Raw genomic sequence first — 18,471 nt, 5'->3', positions numbered from 1 at the left:
CACTCTCTAAACTCCTTGTGGTCAGACAGAGCTGGGAATTATGACCGGAAGAACTGTGGCAAGGTCTTCACATTAAAACAAATTGCACTTATTAAATTCTGTTACGTGACATGGCTATAGCATGGTAAGGCACATGGAAACTGGGATAAACATTATACGCTTGAAGGAGATCATAGATGTCAAATGGGGGAGGGGGAGTGTTGGTGTCTAATTCATTTTGCAGATGGTTTTCTTTTTTGTGTTGAAACTGAGGGGTAGGGTCATGGTGGGGAGGAAACAAAAGATACCTCCTGCCCAGACTGGGGTATCGTGTGAGGGGTCAGGGAATTATGTCACATCGACCCACTTCCAGAGGGGAAGGACTGAGATGCCATACATCTTCATGGGCTGATCTGTCTTAGAGCGGTCTCTAGTGATAGATTTAGTTGAGATCTCCAGATGTGGAAGGTCTAAATTACAACTCGGGAAGACTGAGGTGTACTCTGTAGAGAATTTGAATTGTAGCCAGTAAAACCACCTTTGTCTAAAATACCTAATTTGTCTCTGAGAGTGGCAGCTAGGTCTACCATGCATGCAATGTTATTTGCCCTGGAAAACCAGTGGGCAACCGTATGATAGGGGAGGTCTGATCCAGGTTCAAGGGATGCTGGCCTTAGAGATTTTTTTTTGTGACTGGACTTTGGGATTGGTGTGAGGTGGAACAAACAGCCTGCAGGGTTGAGACCAAGTTGAGATCAGTATATTTTGAGTTAGTGAATTACTTAAGTGACTTGTAACCAGAATGGTTTAATCTCGGGGCAAACCCAGAAGACATGCAGGAGAGTGCTTTTCTCGCAGTATCGCCAGCACTTGTCCTCGGTGCCTGGGAAAAGACAGGAAAGTACCATGGGGGTTTTGCACTCCATCATACATTTGTAGTTTTGGTGTTTGTTACATATGGAGATATTGTGCGAAAAGTGAATAATATTGTCTATCTGCTTTTGAAAGAAAAACGCGTTCAAGTCCTTTTCCCATTTGTGTATGAAGGTGTCTGAGGGTTGTCTTTTGTTAGAATAAGTTGATTGGAAGATGTTGAAAGTGTTCCTCTAAGGGGGCCCTGTTGAGTGTAAATGTCCTTGAAGGGACTAAGAGGGAGTGTGAATGCCTAGCTACTGGTTTTCTGGGTCTAATATGGAGGGGATGGTTAGGGATCTTCAAACCTGATCCAGGTTTGGAGGTGAAGTCATGCCGAATCTTTTATACTGTGCCCAGGTATTGAAAATGTTGTCGTTGTGGCTACAGGAGGACTTAGGATGATATTTGACATTGGAGGGTTATTGTGTGGTATCCCTTTTATGGGATATAGTTGTGAATATACGGAGCCTGTAGGGTATGTGCAGATTCTCCAGGCAATGGTGCGCCTGATAGGGTGATTGATTATTTTTTATTTATTTATGGTATTTATATAGCGCCTACAATTTACATAGTGCTTTACATAGTGAGGGTGAAAATGAGTAGCAAGAGGCAGCATCCCTGATGGGTACAGTTGGTGAAATTATGTGATGGCGTTACATTGACCTTAACTTCAGCCGTGGTTAAAGCGTATAAAGGTCTTCCATACTAACTTGGGAAGAGGGGCAACTTGTTGGGGAAGTATCGAAGATACAGTATATAAGATGCCAGGGACTGATTCAGCACACCAGGCACTACCTAACAGTAAAGTATCACTTTTATTGTGGCCCAAAACATGTTTTATCTATGTGTAGAGATTTAGCATATTTTCATCTCGGTGCCGATTGAAAAACGTTACTTTCTTTAGTAATGATTGTTGCCCACATCTAGGCTGCCTAAGATGATACCTTGTGCAAAGCTGGTTAGTGTGTGTGTGTTTTTGATTGTTAAGATTTGATTTGGTGAAATTGTCGTGAAATTGTGAACTTTAATAACAGGTTCACTTAAACACACATTCATATGATTATTTAAGTTTTACAGTCTGATTCAGTCCCTTTTCCCCCATACTGCTCTGTACTCAAAAGAAATGTTGAAAAAAAACCCCCAAAATGTTATTTTGAGCAGGATGGGCTTGATCCAGTTTCTAGCAGCCCCCTATTTCCACATAACAGCCTTTGATTGAAAGATGAGCAGGTAGCAATTGGCTGCTGGGCACTGAAGGAAGTTCGATCCTGGTAAAAAGCTGACTTGGATGAAATTCAGTCATACAAAACTAATATGCGGCTTCTGAGACCAGAAAGAGCTGCAGCCCTTAAAGGTTTGAGACAGGTGTTTTCATTTTGTGACCGATTCTGGTCATTGAATGAAAGGGTTTAATTTAAAGGGTAACAGCACCTATAAAGCAGGCCCTGTGATTTAAACTGGCAATAAATCACTGGTGCATAAGTGTAAGCCCTGAAAAATTCTGCAGTAGAACTGATGACTTCGAAACAGTGGACCTATGGCATCCAGATCCCTTTACTACCATGCTGTGGCTCAGATCTTTTTTGCATTGGCTACACCTATTGTAGAGGCAGGATCTATGACATTGATTAGTAGGGAAGAGTGACCAGAGCATCAAATATAGTACCTCACCTCCCTCTGTCCTAGCTGCATGCAAGGGACAAAAAAATAACCGAGCTGAGGGCTCCGGATTCCACTGGCTATCTGCAATGCAACAGACATTCTCTAGTGCTCAGACTTGTGCATTATTTAGTTTGCTGTTTAATTCTCTAAATTTGTAAGGCTTGTGTTATCCAGCTCGTGTGTAGAGTTATGGAAGGGCAATTTTTTTAAAAAGCTACCTTTTGAGAAGAAATTTCTATATTAGTAGACTGAGAATTACAGCACTTATATCACCATTGCCTTGACATCATATACAAAAAGATGCAGACCTTAATACAAGACTAGGGGGTGTGTGTATCAATGTCTTCACACAAGATTCACACATTTTTGGAATTGCATTTCTTATGAGAAAAATTTAACATTTTGATCCCTAGACAAAATGTTGGCAGGTAGATCATAGCTAAACTCAAATCTATAACAGTGAGGCAGCTTCAAATATAACAGTAGCAGTAATACTCTACCAATAATATTATATGATCTAGGTATGCTTTAAAGTTTAACTCTAGGCAAAGCTCTCAATGTATTCATGAATGTATTGTAAAAGTGAATAGTTAGTTCCCGAGCCTTTTTTTTTTTTTTTTTGTAGAGCCGCCTTGAGGATTAAATCAAAATTTCCATCCATTAATAAGCCCTCTGCAGTTCACATTTAGAGGTTTACCCTCTGCTGCCCAAAGCTGATTTTCTTAACATTCACTGTGTGGGTACTGCTAACATTCAGTATACGAGACCTAGTATTATTCAAGATAACTGGTTATATTTTCTGACCTTAGTTCTCCTTTTAGCTACTCTTCTCGTCCTTTACGTCCATTTAGGCTAAAGCTGCAATGGCACATGTGGATTTTTAATGGCATACTTATTACATATAAGTATTATAGGAGAATAAACTGTAGAAACAATAAAAACCTTTTCGTGCACTAGCAATAATGGATAACTTAAATTTAATTGCAGAGAGATTTATACATGCTAAAGTAGGCTGAAAAAGCCACAAAAGGAGCGAAACATAAAAAGCAGTGAAAGAAAGGAACGGTTGCAGCTCAAGTACTAATGTCTAAAACCTAGTGCAGACTATGAAGAGGTAAATGGAGGTGAACCCCCTTCTCCCCACCCTCCTGCATAATCAGGCATTCTAGAAGATATTCACCGATCAGCCATAACATTATGACCACCAGCCTAATCTTGAGTAGGTCCCACTCTTGCTGCCAAAACAGCCCCGGCCCATTGAGGCATGGACTGCACTAGACCTCTGATGGTATGCTGTGGTATCTGACACCAAGCCATCAGTAGCAAATCCTTCTTTCAAGTCCTGTAAGTTGCGAGGTGGGCATCAGGGTTGTTTTTTCAGCACATCCCACAGATGCCTGATTGGGTTGAGATCTGGAGAATTTGGGGGCCAAGTCAACACCTCAAACTCGTGTTGTGTTCCTCAAACCATTTTTGCTGTGTGGCAGGGCGCATTATTTTACTGAAAGAGGCCACTACCATCAGGGAAAACCGTGTTCATGAAGCTTGGTCAGCAACAATGTTTAGGTAGGTGGTACGTGTCAAAGTAACATCCACATAAATGGCAAGGTTTCCCAGCACAACATTGCCCAAAGCATCACACTGCTTGCTCCAGCTTGCCTTCTTCCCATAGTGTATCCTAGTGCCATCTCTTCCCCAGGTAAGAGGCACATGCACACCCGGCCATGCACATGATGCAAAGAAAATGCGATTCATCACACAAGGCCACCTTTTTCCATTGCTCCGTCCAGTTCTGATGCTCGCATGCCCATTCTAGGCTCTTTTTTTTTGGGCACCTTGACTGGGCTGCAGCTACACAGCCCATACAAAATAAACTGCAATACACTGTTTGTTCAGATACCTTTCTATCAAAACCAGCAATCACCTTTACCGCAATTTGAGAAGTAGTTCTTCTTCTGTATTGAACTACACAGGCCAGCCTTTGCTCCCCATGGGCATTAATGAACCTTGGCCATCCTTAACCCTGTTGCTAGTTCACTGTTTTCCCCTCCTTGGACCACTTTTGGTAGGTCCTGACCACTGCAGACTGGGAAATCCAACAACAGCTGCTGTTTTAGAGTTGCTGGCACAGTTGTCTACCCATCGTAATTTGGTCCTTGTCCAAGCCATTCAAATCCTTACGCTTACCCATTTTCCTGTTGCCAACACATCGCCTTCAGAGACAAAATGTTCACTTACTGCCTACTATCCCACCCATGTCCAGGTGCCATTGTAACAAGATGATCAATGCTATTCACTTCAGCTCTCAGTGGTAATAATGTTATGGCTGATCAGTGTATATTTAAACATCAGTGGTTCTTAACCTGTGGGTCACAACCCAAAAGTGGGTGGCAACCCCCTGTTTAGTGGGTCGCCTGGTGCTTTCTGCTCCACTAGACGAGAGGCTCCTCAACCTCCTCCTAGCGCAGCAGTGTTAGTTCTTCTGCTGCACCGCCAGATGTCGCTGCAGCAGCCGCGGCTGGGCAGTGTGTACAGCGGCACTTTTCCATTCACAGCCGCTGCTGTCCTCCCGCCTCCCATACATTGCGGGCTCTGCAAGAGGCGGGGTGTCTTGCCAGTGCACAGGATGAGAAGGCTGCACCTACTGAGAAGACGTAGCAGGTAGCAGGGGCTGCAGAGAGCTTGTATTCTCGCTCTTGAGTGTGCTTCTGTTTTTAGTCTTAAGTCCACTGTGTTGCTAAGTCCAGTGCGTTTCTATGTCCAATGCTCCGTTGGGGGTCACCACAACTTGGCAAATGTTATCATGTTGGGGACAATACATCTACCGAGAGTATTGCTCACTGACTTATATGACCTCACTGTACTTTTTGGTCCTTTTTATATAGCTGGTCACATAGAGCATCTTCCTCTACTATTGTGCTAGAGCTACATCTGTAACCTGTAAAATCATAATGTCTTGAAGATTTAGCAGGAAAACTTTGATGGTAGAGTAGATGCTGCTGAACTCATCAGTGTGCAGACTATGAAAAGTAAATTGAAAGATTCTATATTCAGATACAATTCCTTTAGAGGGATATGTGTAAACTGTAGTGCCAAAGATTCACTTTATGTGCTACATATTAGAACAGAAATGTGTTTGCCTTGCCAGCAGAGTCGGCTTTGGATACCTCACATGGGTCTTCATCACTAAAATGGAAAGCTCCAGCAGCAGAACTAATAAAGCGTACTTCAAAAATGTATCTTCAAGCATAATGCAAGCACAAATTTCATAGTTTGCTGTATTTACCATGAAAGACATTTCAGGAAAAAAATCATTTTTTACTTTATTTAGCATTATAAGGTTTGTGAAGCGCCTATGTTAACTAATTTTTGTTCTTGAGCTGCAACTTTTTAATAAGAGCAACTTGAAAATATATTTGCATATTAATGGAAATATAAGGACCTGGTTCTGACCCTCCTTTAATGTGGAAGATGAGACTGTAATACACTACTCGTGTATGATCAATGTCATCATTTACTTTTAATTAGAGGTTTTCCTAGATTATAGTTTCCTCTGGATCGTTTGTGTTTGTTATGACCCTCAAGAACAAAGAGCAAGCACCTAGCTAAAAATCACTGATGTACTCAGCTTTTTAGACTCATTAGGGATATACCTGCTGGCATGGATTTTTTTGGCTGTGATATTCACTTCAAAATTCAATCCAAGTTTTAAACATATTGGCTGGTTACAGAAAAGACACTCTAGATTAAAACTTGTGTGTGAAGAGCCCTCTGAAACCCAATGTCACTGTGAGTCTATGACTTATGCTGAAACATCTCTGTAGTCCCATTGGGGAGAATTTCTCTCACTTCCTGTCCTTGTGATGCCCATACAAAATTGAGAAAAGAGTTGTTGTTGAGACTGGAACGCACAAATGGCAATAAGAACATTGTCAGATGTTCTAGCCTTTCCTAACAGAAGTGAGGGGCATTCTCCCCAAAAGGGTCACAGAGGGCAAGAAATACCTGACGAAGGCTCTAAGCTAGGAGTGGGCAGCTCCAGTATTCCAGCTGTTGTGAACCTACAAGTCCCATGAGGCATTTCTAGACTGACAGTTACAGGCATGACTCCCAGAGCCTTCTTGGGATTTGTAGTTAAAGCACAACTGGAGTTGCCCACCCCTGCTTTAAACCTTCCCCACTGTACCTAAAACAAGATAAATTGTGGCTGAGGTTTTTAAATGTACCTTCCTGTAAGGAGCTTTCAATCGAAGGTCCCTACCTCGCATGCATTCCTAGAGATACTAGGGCCAATTTGGACAGGAGCCAGTTAACCTATCAGCATGTCTTTGGCGTGTGGAAGGAAAGAGGAGAAAGAAGAGAGCTTGCAAACTCCATGCAGGTAGTGTCCTGGTTGTAAGAAGTTCTTTCTGCAGTGTGGGTCATCTGTAATCTGTGAAAGCACCTACATTAGTACATATATAGACATGACAAACCTGTCATTGTTCTGTAATCCCAGAATCCTGTACATAAGGATATAAATAATCGGACTTACCTTACCCAATATCAGTGACTAGAATATTTTCTCTTAATGTTCTAATGAAGCTGTTCTTGCTCAAAGATTATGGCTAACAGAGAAATCATTCATGCAGCCACAGTAATATAACCTGTTTAGGTAAAATAATGTGAAGATGTTGTAGGATTTGTCTAATTTGCTAAATTAATTGTAATTAATTAACTTGTAGTAGATCTGTTCATCGCATACTGATATTTAAATAATGGATGGACACGGGTAGCCTGAACCATCCCATGGCTTTTTATCTGTTGGAGACTCTATCCAGAGTTCGAATTCAGCTCCCCAACTCTGCCATGGAGTCACAAATGCTATGCTGAATGCTAAATAAATCCTAAACCCATGTATGAGAGAGAGAGAGACCCTTTTACAGCAACATTCACAGTTAGGTGAACTAGTGCAGTGGTCTAATTTCCTGAGCTTTGTTGCTGACCATAAATGAAAATTAAAACTTTATCTTGTTTGGTTTATCCAACTCTGTTATGCTAAAACCAAATTTTAATTACCTGCAGATGGAGCGTCAGAGGCTGGCACGGGAAAAGCAACTGAGAGAAGAGGCCGAGAGGACACGTGATGAGCTTGAAAGGAGACTCTTGCAGCTGAAGGAAGATGCACAAATGGCCAATGATGCTCTGGTGAGAAATTTGTAGCTGAACAGATGAATACATTGTCCTAAAGTGTACATTTCTGAATTGCCGTTATAACCGTATTTATATGTGTGACTTATCATGCCTCAGCACAGATAGAGTTGTTAGCTGACTTTATTTCTATCTAGATGAGGTCTGAAGAAACAGCAGACTTGCTAGCAGAAAAAGCTCAGATCACAGAGGAAGAAGCTAAACTGCTTGCCCAGAAAGCAGCTGAGGCTGAGCACGAGATACAGAGAATAAAAGCTACAGCCATTCGCGGTGAAGAGGAAAAGAGACTCATGGAAAAGAAAGTGCTTGAGACCGAGGTGTTGGCACTCAAGATGGCAGAAGAGTCTGAAAGAAGGTAAGCTGATGTGCTTATGAGGCAACGGGGAAAAGCCTTGTTCTTATGATGTTCAGATGTGGGTTTTTTTAAATTCTAGTTTAAGATCATGTGTTTTGCCATGTATGTAAATTCAGCAATCGTGCAATTGATTATGTCTTGGCTTGTTCCAACATAATCGTTCTGTGTACAACTGATTTTGTACAATTATATCAAGATAAACAAGTGTAACTTTCTTCAGCAAATGAAATCTACAAAGTCTTCATGTATATGTGAAATATGTTTGAAAGTCGAAGTGACACAATCAAACACAGAATTCCCACTTTGCACACAGTAACAATATGACTTCTATCCATATCTAAGAGCAAAGGAAGCAGATCAGTTGAAGCAAGATTTACAAGAAGCCCGGGAATCTGAGCGCAGAGCCAAACAAAAGCTATTGGAAATCACCAGCAAAGCAGCGTATGCGGTAAGGCATTTACATTTCTTTTAATTAACAATGATCTCAGACTTACAGTTTGAGATATACTTGCTTTAGAGCAAACAGTTACACATTTTTCTGTTCCATTGATTTGTTGACAAGTTAAATTCTGATGTCCCAATGTACTGCATTGCATTGATAAATCCATTCTTTAGCTCCAGACAAGTGACTGTCCCCAGACACCACCTTAAAGAATACTTGCCTGCAAAGAGGAATGATGTCACCAACCTGCTGAAGGCAGTAGGAATCATTCACTTATCTCCCCCAGTCACCACTCAGACTTTCTCAGTCTATTGGGAAGCAGCAGCAGAGTTCTACGAGCGAAGATGTGTACTCTGAGCCCAAAACATAAACCTAAAGGCTAAATATAAATCACAAGGATTTACAGAAGCATGTTATCCCTTGGCCTGCATCTTAGTTTAGGATGTAAATGCTGAACCTAGATGTCTGAACAAAGAAGGTACTGACCTTCTGAAGAGAAGGGAACATGAAGACTTTGCCATGAGTAAATCTATCTGATGTTAGTTGCACTTACAAAAAGAGTTCTTCTTACATATGTAACCTTTGAATATTTATTTGCTTTAGTTAATATAATGGTATTGGATAAATATGTCATAGGAATGTGTAACTTGACTATTTTGTGGTCTTTCGTTTACACTGCTAGGCCACTGATTTGAAATCCTTTTTGACTAGCGTAGCCTAACGACCACTGTAAGTTTAATGGTGCATTCAGTTTTCCAGTTTCTCTGAACCTAATTGTTTCTTAGAAACGTTTTATTTTCTAATAAACATACTAGGCAATTCAAACAAGATTGCTGGGCTTTTTAAAGTGCCACTAAACCTGATACATTGGTTGTTTTAGTAACCGTTCACACATATATGTGCAGAGGTCCCCAGACACCGACTTTTTTTATATTGTCATCTTTTAAAATATCATCCAAAACATCTTCTCTGCTCCTTTCAAGACCTCCTGCTCTCCAGTCCCCTTGTCACCTCCTCCCATGCTCGACTCCAGGACTGCACCAGAGCTTCTCCCAACCTCTTAAACTTCATACTCTAATCAGTTTGCGTATCTCCTACTTTTGTCCAACTATAGGCAGTCCTTGAAAACTCATCTTTTAGGGAAACCTATCCCACCTCCACATAATAACTATACTTATTCCATTAGCTCATCCCTCACAATTAAAACTTGTTATGGTTTTCTGCTCCTGCTAGATTGTAACTCTCACCAGCATTTTGAATTTGTATTGTAACTGTATTATCTCCCTTCATTTTGTAAACTGTTGGTGCTATATAAATCCTGTACAATAATAATAATATTGTGTTACCCGTACAATTGCACCAGGAATAGTCATTTTGCAAAGCCACGTTTCGCCTACAATTGACACCAGGGATAAAACCATTATCACTGCTTTTAGTTTTTGGAAAATGTAGTGGTTAGCACAGTCTTTGTCATACTACATAATATGGTCAGGCAGATATTGAAACGCCCTCTTATTGGAAAAATCCTTTGAAGTGTAGCCACGTTTTCTGTTCCTGCAGCTCTGCAAAAGACAAGGTTTCCATAGTCATTGTGCCACGGCATGTGATAATAATTAGGGCCTGTGTCAAAAGACTTTGGGCATATGTCGATGGCATCAGTTTTGCGCTTATTCAGAATTAATTGACAGATGCAGCTGTGACCTCCTTTTAGACCTGCATTTGACCTGCTTCAAGCAGGTTGTGCCATTCCATAGACCTGAATAGGAATGCAAAACCCGCTTGAAGCGAACAAAAGCCTCTCAACACAGGCCCCGAGCTGAATTAAATGTGCCCACAAATGTAAGAAAATAGTAGTCCTTTATAAGTGTATTGGGTACATATGATTGTGCCAGATCACCTCTATCAGAGATGTATTGTCATTGCAATTGGCACTTATGACTGGACTAGTTTAAACTTTTCCTTGTCCTGCTGGTGGTAAACGCCACACTTAGAACAGAAGTAAGTATTGCTTCAGTTCGGTTTTTCTCAATGTTCCCTCCATTTCTATAACTTGCAATTTCTCTAATCGTAAGTCATTTCTTTTTCAGCAAGCAGCAGGTACCAGCAGTAGCTCTGTGCCCCCTGTTGATGTGCCAAGCTTCAGCCTGCTCAGTGACAGTCTGCCCTATGATTTCAAGGACACCGATATGAAACGCCTGTCCATGGAAATAGAGAAAGAAAAGTAAGAGGCAGGGTGGGAATTGTGCCCTGTTAACTTCTTATAACAATACTTCAGCCTACATTTCTGAATTTATTTTTCATTCTGTGTATGCTATCAGTCGTGCAAATGTCAAGTGATGGTGTGGCATATATAGTACACAGTTTTTGTTTTTTTTTAGTAATTGGTTTGCACCCATGGGCATTATTGCATGACTGGCCATACCCCTATTTTTATAGGAAAGGAACAGTAGCTGATTTGTATGTAGATTGAGGTTAGACCATGAATGATATTGCAAAAGGAAATGCATGAAAATATGGCTGATTATACCTATTAATAGCTTACAGAGAGGATACTTTATCCCTGGGTTTAAAAAACAAAAAATCCTTTATCTTGTAGTATGGCGCATTTTATTGCACGTACACTCTCCAGTGACGTCTGGCCTTGATCACTAAGGTTTAATAATTTTTACTAATCAATCTGACTTTTACCTTTTACATAAAGGCTTCGAAATTCGTTAATTTGCATGCCAAACAGCCTAGATATCGCTATCAACATGATTTAAAAGATGCCCTCGGGCTTTCCACAATGATGCTTTAGCACATTGCACAATTGTCTAACACTTGCATAAAGCAGTCTTACAGCTGCTAAACAAAAGCTTTTGTTTGTATTTGGGACAACATTTAGGGTATAGTATTTCAGTACAATGTGAAGAATTTGATATGATCAGTCGGGAATGATTTGTTTGCATTCCTTCTAAAATTGTATTTTATTGTCCATTTCATGGTTTTATACGTGCATAGGAAATGTTTTGTAAATAACAAAAAAATATCTATACAGTTGTGTGAAAAAGGAAGTATACCCTCTTTGAATTCTATGGTTTTAAGTATCAGGACATAATAAAAACCATATGATCCTTAGCTGTTCTAGGTAAATACAACCTCTGATGAACAACAACACATGACATATTACACCGTGTCATTATTTATTTTACAAGCATAAAGACAAAATGGAGAAGCCATGTGTGGAAAAACTAAGTACACCTTGTGATTCAGTAGCCTGTAGAAGCATTTTTTAAATCCGATTAATCGATTAATCGAACTTAATAATCGGCTAACTAATCGATTATGAAAATAATCGTTAGCTGCAGCTCTAGCTTCAACAGCAATAACTTCAAGTAATCATATTCTGTATGACTTCTCTCAGTCTCACACATCATTGTGGAGTAATTTTGGCCCACTCTTCTCAACAACATTGCTTCAGTTCACTGGGGTTGGCAGGCATTTGTTTATGTACAGCTTTCTGCCACAGCATTTAAATCGGGTTGAGGTCTAAACTTTGACTGGACCATTGCAACACCATGATTCTTTTCTTTTTCATCCATTCTGTTGTAGATTTGCTGGTGTGCTTGGGATCATTGCCCTGTTGCATGACCCACTTTTGTCCAAGTTTTAACTGTCAGACAGATGGCCTCGCGTTTGACTCTAGAATACTTTGGTATACAGAGGAGTTCATGGTTGACTCAATGACTGCAAGGTGCCCAGATCATGTGGCTGCAAAACTAGCCCAAATCATCACCCTTCCACCACTGTGCTTGACAGTTGGTATGAGGTGTTTGTGCTGATATGTTGTGTGTGGTTTTCACCAAACATGGTACTGTGCATTATGGCCAAACATCTCGGTCTCTGTCCAAAGGACATTGTTCTAGAAGTCTTGTGATTTGTTTAGATGCATGTGCTGCCATGTACTTTTTAGAGAGAAGAGGCTTTTTCTCGTTGGCAACCCTTCCAAACAAACTTGTTCAGTCTTATTCTAATTGTACAGTCATGAACTTTAAAATGTAACATGCTTAGGCCTGTAGGGTCTGAGCTGTAACTCTTGGGTTTTTTGCATTGCACAGTCTGATCTGGGGGGGGGATTTGCTAAAAACGTCCACTCCTGGGAAGATTGGCAGCTGTGTTGAATGTTTTCCACTTGTCAATAATCTTCCTTACTGTAGGATGACCTTATAGCCCTTCCCCAATTGATGGGCAGCAACAATTGTTTTTCTATGTTTATTGCTGATGTCTGGCCTTCTTGGCATTGTGTTAACACCTAATTTGATTAGCAGCACCTGGCTGATACCTAGCCGCTTAAAACGGTGTAATATATTATGTGTTGTTGTATTTACCTAATTTTAAGGAGCAAAGGATTTCAGTTATGTCCTGATATGTAAAACCATAGAATTTAAATAGGGTGTACTTTCTTTTTCACACAACTGTATGCGTGTGTGTTTGTGTATGTATACATCTCCAAAGGTGTCACCCAAATTAGACTTACGCTGCAGGTGGTGTAAGGCTTTCAAATATAAAAAGCCTAAAATCACATAAGAGGATATTTGGTAATGCTTTCTTGATTATGAATAGAATACAGTGGCATCCTAGTTATTGATATGGTGTTTCATTATGTTTGATTGCTCACATACATACTTGTTTTTCCACAGGGTAGAGTACATGGAAAAGAGCCGCCACCTGCAAGAACAGCTGAATGAGCTGAAAACAGAAATAGAATCTCTTAAGTTAAAGGAACGCGAGAGCGCGATGGATATAATGCACGAGAATGCAGGAAGCAAGCAAAATACAATCAAAAAGGTGAGATGCAAAGTGACAATAACTGTCTGTGAAAACTTGGGCTAACACCGTATTGTTTCTTTTGGTAAAATAGATTAGTATATTAATGAAATCTCTATGTGGGCCTCAAACCATAATCGTTCATACGCAGGGCTGGCTTTGGCAACGCAATTAAACATCTCATTGCTGAAGGTTGCTATGTCTTGGTGGCTGAGACTATGTAAATCTTACAGTACAAGATTTTGTAACATCTGTAGCGAGATTGTGCCCTGTTCAGAAATAAAATGCTAAATAAGAAAAATAAACTTGTCTATGTTCTCTAATAACATCCAGTTTGCTCTAGAGATAAACCCTGGGCCTTTAATGCCAAATCCATAGGAAGCCTAGTGAGGAAGGGAGATGAATATTGCTATGCAACAAAACTTTTACTCACTGTATGTGACAGCCATGATGCTGTGAGCATGTCTCATATAATGATGTTCGCTGTTCACATACTCTGGCATTTTTCTTTTTTCCTGTCAGGGGAGGAGAGCTGTCTGCATCTGAGCGTGACCCATAGTGTGTGCCAGGTATTGTGTACGTGTGTGTGTGTGTGTGTGTGTGTGGTCTGTCAAATAACATCCGTGTAACACTAACCTGTGTGTACATGAGTGCATTTCGCTTTTAGCATGGAAGGCTAAATAGAACAATAAAAGCAACAGGTCTGAGCTTTACTACTTCCGGTGTGTTGATCTTGCGTTTCATATTAATCTTTCTAACCACTGAAATAGGGGTTTATGTAAAAAACAAAAAAAATCCCAGTTAAAAATATGTACAAGTGAAAATGTAACCTTGCTGCACAGCCACTGATCCTCAAGGTAAAAGCTTCACTCAAGATTTATTCATGTCGTTCCTTCTGCTGGTGACAGTTATCTGTGAAGATCCAGCTCTGGGCAGTTTCTCCCTTGGTTTGCGCTTGCCTCTGCGTGCGTTCGTTTTAGAAGATTTGAGGTCACTAAGGCAAACACCAAATTCTCACAAAGAGCATCACAAGCAGAGAAGGTCTGAGATTCCCAGAAGAAATTCAGGCCTCATGGCTATTTGTCTAATGTTATAGACTGTCCATGGTCTTCTTGAGTGCTGGTGATCTTCATTGCTGTTCATCTAATGTTATAGACTGTCCGTGGCATTCTTCAAATTCTTTATTTATAAACAAAGTGGTGGGATACAGAGAGAATTCACATCGTATCTGGGCCACATGGCCGCACATCAAACCAAGGCAATGAACATCCTGACGGTTAGTGTAGTGCCAAAAACAAACATTGGGAACCTCTCCAATCAAATCTTCTCAAACAATATCAGAGAATGTAAAGTATATATATAATATAAACAAGAACAACACTAGTCAGGTTGGACTCTCTTCCACCCAGCCCCTTCGGCATTTTGTGGTATAAAGTCCGTGGCATTCTTGACCTAAACTAAATCAATATTTAACCCCTTTATGACCAGTGACATACAAGGTACGTCACTGGCAGCGGGCCTGTTTAAACAGACGTTAAGACTCTGTTTACATTTGTAAAGGCTACGGCTTTACAAATGTAAACCTCAGCTGTCGCCAGATCGCTTCTAAGGGCCGGTAAACTGTCCGCCCGACACCCCGCTGTGTTTTCCGGGCTCCACTGCCCCTCCTACGGGCCAGGAACCGGCATCGCAGGTGTCGGTGTGAAGCTGGGGAGGAGAATGGCAAACGTCCATTCACCAATCTCCTCCCTGTACTATGGGACCGGGGGAGATGCAGATTACATCACTTCCAGTCTTTTTTTTTTGTTTTGTTATATCATTATTTATAAATTTTCAGACAACAATCCAAATATTTCACATAATTGACAAACATGCAACAATAAAACAAGACAATGCATTACAATAATCCCCTCTAACCTCTATATTATGCCAGTTATCCATAAACCAATTCATATATGCACAGGGCCATACTCTCCAATTTCATCCCTTAACGTGAGTAATTCTATTTGTAATTATCTGTGATAGTGACAGTAATAACTACCTTTTGGGTTTAATTACTTTAGTGTTTCCATTTCTCTATATTGTGATCTAATAGCTGTCATTGCTGGGCTCCTGAAGCCCAGCAATAAGCTATTGAATTGTGATCTGCACTTCAATAGCTTATTTAAAGTAGAAAGGTGATACTAGGAGTCTTTGTCACCTAAGTGTCACCTTAAAGAGTACCTGTCACTGTCAATATGCTATCACATGGGGGGCTTGTAAACCTCCCTATGTGATAGCAAGTAAAGTTAAAAAAAAAGTTTTAAAAATAATATTTAATGAAATAATGTCGGGTGCGCCTACATATGGAAGCGATGATTGCGCTACACATGTTTGGTATCGCCGCACACATCAAAGTGAGAGCAATAATTCTAGGGCCAATATTTATGCATATCTCTAAACTGATGACCTGTAGGGGCTTTTAAAGCGTTGCCTTTGGACTTTTTGGGGTACTGAATTTTGTCACAGTTTCACGGACACACACAGTTTTTCACCTGGGCATGTTGGGTGTTTATTTACTCGTTGTAACCTGTAAATTTTGGAAATTTGTAGATTGGGAGCATCCGAAATATAGCATATCCGAAAGAATCAGAATCCGAAATTTCGGATTTGGAATGAATTTCGTCCAAATCCTGTGCGTGCACTGTTAACATTTAAACGGATAAAAACAAATTAAGAGAAGGATTTTAATGTCCCCTTAATAGTAAAGACTAGAGCACAGCAACCAGACATGACAAATGTGCCAATTCTGCTACCCCACCTCAAGTTGAATTTTCGGGAATTCGTCCGAATCCGACACAAATTCCCAATCAGATCCGAATATGAATCCGATTCACGAAACGAAACACATATAGGATCCGAAATCCGAAACAAAACTAATTTTTAGCCGCTGCACATGTCTAATCCTGACAATATTGTCGAAATCTTTCCCGGCTGTGGCGCGGCTCTGTGCTGTCGGCAAATAGCGGGAAATAGTAAATGTACTCCTTTGATCAAAAAGAGGACTACAGCCAAAAAAAGGTTTGGCTTTAATTCTCTTTTAAATGTTCAGTTCAGAGTGTTAGAAAAATGTAAGTTAGATGACTTGGTGTATGTGTTTTTTGTTGGTTTTACGTAAAGCCCATCTCTGGGCAAACAAAAACCCTTCCTTTGCAGTAGTGCTACCCCCCACGTTGCAAGGGTTAACGGGTCATTTATATCCAAGGAGAAGAAGATCAACTTACCGGATGCCGTTCCCCTGGCAGTCAGTGCTCACCTCTTCCACTCCAGCTCATGGACTATCCCTCGGTGTGCACGTATAATGAAGGTCTATGGGCCCTGCATTAGACATGATGAAGTCAGAGGGGCCCTCTGACGGCCGTAGCAGAGGGGAGAAGAAGCTGTGAGCGTTCGTCTTGGAACTAGCAGGACCAGGGATCAGGTAAGTAAAACTGCTTTACACTGGTCCCCTAGGCATGAAAAAGCAGTTCATCCTTGCAGTGCAGTGGTAGTTTTTTGTTTGCCTGGAGATGGGCTTTAAAGTGTAGGAAAAGCTCAAACTTCTTTTTTTTATTTTGGACAGAGTAGGGAATGGTTAAGAGCCCCAGTGATATTTTGTTTTGCCAACTGTACCCCATTGGGGATATTTTCATTCATTCACAGTCCTGTAGACAAAACAGGAAGTAAGGGGAGATCTCTCAAAAGTGAGAAGGAATACTCACTTAGCTTCTACTGCAGCAAGTGTCCCAATTGGAACATTTCACCTCCTATTCCTGTTTTGGTGATAACCTAACAACTTGGACTTTCCCTCACTTCTAGTCTTTGTGACAGTTGTCACCAGGGCAAAGAGAGTGAGTGAATCTCCCTAGAAGGGACACAGACCACATTCAAAACCTAATATGTGTTTACACTTATTAACTCTAAAAAACTAAAAAAAAAGTTACATACATTTTAATTTGGTGAAATCAGCAGGTTATCACAGATGATTCCTTTATCGAAACATCAGTGATCGCAACCGATAAAGTACAAATTGAGGGCCTTTCACACTAGCTCATCCTCTAAAACGCTTTATTTTAACGGGCGGGCTAGTGCGTTGTGGCAGATCTGGCAAGTGTGAGCTGTATCACACACTGCTGAAGCTGTCAGTGTGTACACTCCATTCAGGTCCTTACACAGCAGTGCAGTGACTTGTGGTTGCTTCCAGTGTGCTGCAGAAAAATGCAGCATGTCCTAATTTTTCTGCATCGCCGCACAATTGTTTTCGATGGGCCCTAGAGATCCGAGCATCAGCTGCAACAATTAAGAACCCGGCCAAGTAAAAGTTTCCCCGGGGCTGATTATAGAAGCTACCAAACTGTGTAAGTGCTCATTATCGCATATAGAGATGTTCACACTCTCTGAAAATCTCTTGAGCCATGGGCACTAAAGCTTTATTTTGAAATGAGTAAATTAAAGAATGGGTTAATGGCATTTCCACCTCTACGCAGCATCAGCCTAGACACTTTTGGCAGTAAACTAAATCAATTGTAACCAGTATTTTTTTTGTTTAATACACAATAGGAGTACATTTATTGTGTGCTATATATTTTCCTTCAGCTTTATACTACAACAGAAATATTTTTATATAAATGTTAAGTGTCTCAGTATCTTCTGGACTTTAAAATACCAGATTGAAGTGTCCCCTTTTTTTAGCAACAAAAACATTTAATTAGGCACTGACCTTTTCCTTTTTCATAACCTTTAAGTCCATCTTCTCTGAACAGCTGTGGGTTGGCTGCTGTGTTAAAAAAAAGTATTTTTCAGCCCAAGTTCAGCTTTAAAGGGTAATTCAACTTTCCCAGGCGATTATGAGGAATGGAATTACCCGCTCCAATCTGAGCCACTTCCGCCACCGCTCTACTTCCCTTTGGCCGAATGCTTCTTGCTCTCCTGCTACCCATACTCTGTACACAGCAGCGCTCCCTGCATGCTGTATTTAATCTTCGCTCGCAAACAGTGAGCACTCATTGGGCAGCGCTGCTTCTTTGTGCTTGCCATTTGTGAGCAAAATTTAAAATACAGAGCGCAGGGTGCACTGAAGTGTACAGAGTATGGGTGGAAGGAA

General features: G+C 40.7%; 1 protein-coding gene across 2 annotated transcripts in view; it reads left to right on the top strand.

Annotated features, from left to right (window-relative positions):
• Window positions 1–18,471, top strand: part of NF2 (neurofibromin 2) — a 76,378-nt gene that overhangs the window by 41,956 nt on the left and 15,951 nt on the right. Inside the window, exons 12-17 of one of the 2 annotated variants that reach the window (XM_018570199.1) lie at window positions 7,621–7,743; window positions 7,884–8,101; window positions 8,444–8,549; window positions 10,631–10,764; window positions 13,223–13,370; window positions 13,877–13,918. In XM_018570199.1, coding sequence (XP_018425701.1) covers window positions 7,621–7,743; window positions 7,884–8,101; window positions 8,444–8,549; window positions 10,631–10,764; window positions 13,223–13,370; window positions 13,877–13,918 — 771 coding nt within the window. The remainder of the gene's footprint in view (window positions 1–7,620; window positions 7,744–7,883; window positions 8,102–8,443; window positions 8,550–10,630; window positions 10,765–13,222; window positions 13,371–13,876; window positions 13,919–18,471) is intronic. The other variant, XM_018570200.1, reaches the window with a different exon arrangement.

Source organism: Nanorana parkeri, unplaced genomic scaffold, assembly GCF_000935625.1.
Source record: "Nanorana parkeri isolate BGI_ZX_2015 unplaced genomic scaffold, ASM93562v1 scaffold1476, whole genome shotgun sequence".
Taxonomy (NCBI): Eukaryota; Metazoa; Chordata; class Amphibia; order Anura; family Dicroglossidae; genus Nanorana; species Nanorana parkeri.
This window is presented reverse-complemented; position numbering and strand designations above follow the sequence as displayed.